The 6,000-nt window shown below is 40.8% G+C and overlaps 1 protein-coding gene across 4 annotated transcripts in view; it reads left to right on the top strand.

The window, feature by feature from the left end:
• Nucleotides 1-204: 204 nt before the first annotated feature.
• Nucleotides 205-6,000, top strand: part of GPR89A (G protein-coupled receptor 89A) — a 75,431-nt gene continuing 69,635 nt past the window's right edge. For all 4 annotated transcript variants that reach the window (XM_030824739.1, XM_030824738.1, XM_030824740.1 and 1 more), the window contains exon 1: nt 205-420. In XM_030824739.1, coding sequence (XP_030680599.1) covers nt 379-420 — 42 coding nt within the window. In that variant the 5' untranslated portion in view covers nt 205-378. The remainder of the gene's footprint in view (nt 421-6,000) is intronic.

Genomic DNA, 6,000 nt, shown 5'->3' with positions numbered 1-6,000 from the left:
ATAATTACCATTATTACCTTATGATCATTACAAAACAGAATTACCACTTAGCTCTCAGGCCCTACCTCCTTCAGCCTCAGAAATGATAACGCTACCTTGCATTGCTGCTTTTAGCCCCGCCCCTAATAAGCCCCGCCCCTGGGGCCTCCGCGGCGGGAGCCTAGCGTCCGCCCCACCCACCCCGATCCCGAGGCGGGGCTGTGGATGTAGCCGCTGATTGGCTGGCTGGGGCGCAGCTTGATGGCGTTGGACTGGAGAGCCGCAGGCCCGGCGGCGGCACCTGGGAGAAGGCCGCCTGTGTGACGGGGCCTGTGGCCCCAGCGTGCCGTGGCCTCGGGAAGTGGGAAGTGGAGGCAGGAGCCCTCCTTACACTTCGCCATGAGTTTCCTGATCGACTCCAGCATCATGATTACCTCCCAGGTGAGTCACCGCCTCCCGCCCTGACACCCGTCCACCTCCCTTTCCCGAATCGCCCTCTCGGGTCCTCCGCGGTGCGGGCTGGTCCGGGGTCTCGCTCCTCTCTTACGCGGGCTGCGCCAGTCACTCTGGGACCCAGAGCGTTAAGAGGGTGTGCGATTTGCTGCGGCCGGTTCCCTCAGCCCCGCCTGTCAGGACGCTGGCCTGCGGCCGTCCGCGGCCCCACCCGGCATCCATCCCCGGAATTTCGTTCCACTTTTGGAAGGGATCCGCCGGCCTCCACGCTAAGAGCCGGCGCCGCCAGCTAAGGCGGCGGTTCTAGGAGCTCCTCGAAGCTTCCGGCCTGCGCCACTGATCTTGGACTGGGAAAGCCTGTGTGGTTCTGGGCGCGGGGTCTGCGACGCGCCAATCAGGGCTGGATACTGAGGACACGTCAGTGCAGGCTTTGCTGTTAGATGTCAAATCCTGAATCCGGGTGTGGAGAAATTTGCTGCTTCAAAGTATCAATATAAGGTTATACCTATGCTTAAAAGTATAAGGTTTCGTTTTTGCACTGACACCTCGTCCTTTATCCTCTGCTTAGCTACCCACCTTTTCCGGATGTTTTTCTGACCCTCATTTCTTCTCCATTGGCCACCTTCATTTGTACGGTCAACAAACATTTATCGACCATTATATAAAGCTCTGAGCGTACAAACATGTAAGACAGTCTCTGCTCAATAGAAGTTTCGTCTAGTGAGCCTTTTGCTTTTACCATGTAATCTATTGTTAATTATTGTTTCTTCCTAGCATTTATTATAGCACTGGCATCATTTATGTGTGTGTTTATGATTTTGTTTTTTGAGATCCTGCCTTGTTCATAGCTGTATCCCCACTTCCAAGTGCAGACATTCAATAAATAATTGTTGGCCAACTGTTAATATTTGTGAAGCTCAGACTACCTATTGATCTTTTTCCCCTCATCTTTCCAATAAAGATTTTGTGTGTGTGTGGTTGTTTTTACTTGTTCTTTCTCTCAAACGGCAAATAACAGAAACAGTTACCTTTTGGGGCTTAAAGTGAACTAAATTTGTTCTTTGATTCAGTTTTTGTATTGCTTCATTCTAATACTCGTCTCCGTAGAGCGGAGCATTGTCCTTTTCTCTTCAAAAACTTTTACAATATTTAAGAAAATAAGAAAATAAGAAAGTAAGAAAGAAGGAAAAACCATCCATAATCCTACCGCTCTAATGCAACTAGAAATTAAGAAAATGCAGAAATTAAGAAAATCCTACCAATCTAATGCAATTAGAAATTAAGAAAATAAGAAAGAAGGAAAAGCCATCCATAATCCTACCACTCTAATGCAATAGTTTTTTTTTCATTTTTAAAATTTACCACCTTTTTTATAGTTTTCATAAGTATTGTTTTTATTGGCTGCATAGTATTCAAATGTATTAATGTAAAAAGACTTAGACCTGTAACTCTTCTGCTTAAAACCTTTCTAAGACTACCCAGTGCCCTTGGTGACAACTCAGGGTTATTTTTAGCCCTAGTACCAATTTAAGAAAATAACAATATTTAATTAGCTTTTCTTTTAACTTAGAATAAAGATAAGAATGTCAGTAGAAAATTGGCTTTGCATTGCAGCCTCTACGATTTTTAGCATGGATATAATTGATACGTTGAACCAAGGAAGTGGCTTTCTAATTTTGTATGCCTTATAATCATAGAGTTTCACCTCACACATGCATCCACATGCAGTAATTAATTGTTAAACCTGCTTTTTACAAATGTGGAAGAAAGACCCAAAGATTCCTTTGCATGGAATGTTCTCTGTTGAAATATTTATGTGACTACTTTATCATCCTTTCGGTATTAATAAAAATGTCACTTTAGGAAGGTTTTACCTGATACCCTGCCCACAGCCAAAGTAGCTTTCCATTTCGGCTGCCTTCTTCCTCATTTCCATGTTTTATTTTCTTCTTGGCATTTATTACTATAGTTCATTTGTCTATTCATGTGTTTGTTATCTGTCCATGAAGTCCAAGATACTGTCTTTCTTGTTCTCTCATATATTCACCAGCATCTAGATCAGTTGTGGGCACATAGTAGAGTTGTAGTGAATATTTGTTTAATAAAAAGCACCTCTCTAGAGAGGTGTGGTTACCTTGGAAACACCACCATTGCCCCCTGCGCCCTTCCTCCCTCATTTTTTCTGTTTTGTGTTAACTGAAAGGTTTACTTGAAATGAAATCTGAAATCAGAGGTCACATATTGAATCTTGCTCACCACGGCACAGGATGAAGTTCAAACTCCTTTACATGGCTTTTCAGGTCCATTGTTGATGGGACCCTCGCTGTTATCAGGTCCCTTATTGATGGGACCCTGGCTCTTCTCTGTTGAGCTGTGGCTTTCACCATTTTATTCTTTAGACTTCCTAAACTTCTTTTAGTTCCCTAACCTGGCCATGCTATGGTGCCTCCAGATTTCCACACGGTGTGTTTTCTCTTTCTGGGCCTTTTGCTCATATCCCTCCCCTTCTTTCAGCCTTCAGATCTCCAGTTGAACATCCAAGAAGCTTCCCCTAGGCTGGACTAGATGTCCCTATACTTACTGCCATAGTACCCTTCACCTACTTCCCCTGTAACAACACTACCACATTGTTTTGTGATTACTTGTTTATCTCCTCCGTAGATTATAAACTCCTTGAGAGTAGCATTCATGCTCTCTTGTTTGCCATTCTATCCCTTGGACCTGGCACATATTAGGCACTAATAAATATTTGTTAAGTGATTAAAAGGGTGAATAAGTGATCCAAGAAAGGTGTCTTTTATAGTTAATTATTTAATAACTATCCTGCTGATGGCCATCTTTTTTTTTTTTTAACAGTAGCTAATTTTCAACCCAGAAGTCACTTTTATAAAAGCAACTGTTATCTAACTCGTGTTTTGAGCCCTCCATACCATCATAAGACTTACCAGTTCCAGAGTACACTCTTAAGTCCTAAGGTCAAGACTGTACAATTCTGAAAGTATTAAGTCTTGTTTTTAATAAGAAGCTATGCGCCTTCCATTTTATTTGCAAAGCTATTTGAAATTGCGTTTTGCTTCTGCTTTCTTTTTGGATCCTCTATAATCTTGCCAGAATTTGTGTTTGTCTTGGATGTAAATGAATTCTCCAGCTACTTTTGTGTGTGTGTGTAGTTTAAATCTTTTTTTTTTCAACTTTTATTTTAGATTTGGTACTTGTGCTGGGTATATTGTGGGAGCTGAGGTTTGGGGTACAAATGATCCGGTCACCCAGGTACTGAGCATAGTACTCAATAATTAGTTTTTCAACCTTTCCCCCTTCTCCCCTCCCCTGCCCCCAAGTAGTCTCCAGTTTCTGTTTTTGCCATCTTTTGTTGGTGAGTACCCAATATTTAGTTCCCACTTAGAAGTGAGAACATGTGGTATTTGGTTTTCTGTTCTTGCATTAATTTGCTTAGGATGATGGCCTCTAGCTGCATCTATGTTGCTGCAAAGGACATAATTTTGTTCTGAAAGTCTTTTTAAGCTTTCTTTTTCAATGTGAAAGGAGGCCACAATGAAATATTAAAGATATATATCTGTTTCTCTTTTCTTCCATTTCCCTCCCCACCATATAAACTTAAAATTTTTGCTTATTTTCTCTTCCTTGTTTAAAGTTCCATTTCACAGCAATCTTGGTGATTTTTTTTTTAATCATCCATTTCCACTATACATACCACCCTCAGTCCTAACTGCCCAACTTCTCTATCTTCAGTCGTGACTTCATGAGTCATATAAATACGGTGTCTAAACTCTGAATTTACATCTGTCTCCACTGGTAACTATAATAACCAAAGAACATCCTGGACATTTTCTCCTGATCTATTTGACCCTTTCCTCTTCTGCTTGATCTAGATGCTTGGATCCAACTTACTTTCTTACACCCTCTTGTTCGTTTACCTTCATATATATATAAGTCCACACTTGGATCACTGCTATAGTTTGTCTACTACTAATACAGAGGCCTGAAGGCTACTATGAAAATCACATAGCTGTGTATTTGCCAGCGCCATGAGTTTAACCCTCAGCTCACTGAATTATTCCTTTTCTTGACCTTAATCAGCTACTTGTTTCATTCCCCTCAAAGTTTCTCTGAATCGTTGTCACTCTCCTCAAAGCTCCCTTTTCTATACTCACCTCTCTTACTCTTAGCAGATGACCTTGCCTCGTACTTACTCAACAAAAGTGAAGCCAAAAGGTATGATCTCCTACTATTAATACTTTCTGCATTTTAATCTAAAAGGTTATCTGTGTTCACAACCATTCTTACCTCCTTTCCTCCCATTTCAGAAAACGGGGTTCCCCTACTCCGGTTTAAAGCCATTCTACCTACCTTTAATCTTAGAGTAGCTTATTTTAAGTGGTTAAAAGCACAGATCTTTTAAACAGACAGACTCAATAAGAGCTGAAAAAATAATATTTTAAAAAAAGCACAGATTTTGGAGTCAAACAAGCTTGAGTTCAATCTTGATTCTGACACTTACTATAAATTGATTAACTTCTCTAAACCTCATCTTTCTCTGTGAAAATAGGATAATCAAACCTACCGTACTGAGTTTTTAATGTTTTTTATAAGATTATAATGCTAAGTACTACTTAGAGAGCCTGCAGTAAAATAAATGCTCAATAAAAGTTACCTAATAATAATAATAAATTAATAGTATTATCAGTTCATCCTCTAGTATTCCATCATTGTTCTCATCTTTTTCTCCTTACTTGACTGCTTTCTTTCCCCTTGGCCAATAAACTTTCCCTTTATTCCACATTCTTCTCTAGCCTATTATCTGATGTTTTCTTTTTTTCTCATTCCTGGTTCTCCCTGGAGTAATTTGCATTTACTGTCCCCACTGCTTTAGTCCCATTCATTCTGACCTGCTACACTCTGGTTCCTGCCTCTACCTCACCATTCAAAACTATTTTCCTTATCCTCTAGTGTTTTCTTCTTGGCACATTGCTCTCCTCACTCTGGATACTATTCCCAGGTGATCTCATGTACTTTGGTGGTTTCAACTCATAGGTATATCTTAGACCTGCCTTCACAATCTGTCTTTTATTCCAGATGCTTGCTGGGTATCTTGACCCATCTTGCTGGCTGTCCCTCAGGTCCTTAGTGTGTTCAAAAATGAGCTCATCATTTTCCCCATCCTCTGCCCCCTTTCCTAAACCTCTTCTTTCTCCAATATTCTTTATATAAATTGGGTAGCTTCACTATTCATCCTGTATTCCAAACTAGTCATCCTTGACTTCTCCCTGCTGATTTTACCTTCTAAATAGTTCTCAAATCTGTTGTCTCCTCTTCTGTCATCAAATGTCTTAATTCAGGGCTTCATCATCTTTCATCTGAACTCCCATAACACATTTCTATAATGTTTCTCTTTCTACAATGTTGTTTCCTTCAAATGTGTCTTCCACACAGCCACCATACTGCTCTATATAATATAAAACAAATCAGACCATGCCATTTCCCTGCTTAAATAACCCTCACCACTTACAGACTATAATCTAAGCTCCTTAGGGTGGCCTCAAAGCTCTC

The sequence above is a fragment of the Nomascus leucogenys genome, chromosome 12 (assembly GCF_006542625.1).
Source record: "Nomascus leucogenys isolate Asia chromosome 12, Asia_NLE_v1, whole genome shotgun sequence".
In the NCBI taxonomy this organism is placed as follows: domain Eukaryota; kingdom Metazoa; phylum Chordata; class Mammalia; order Primates; family Hylobatidae; genus Nomascus; species Nomascus leucogenys.
Note: the sequence above shows the minus strand (reverse complement) of the source record. Positions and strands in the feature narration are given on the sequence as shown.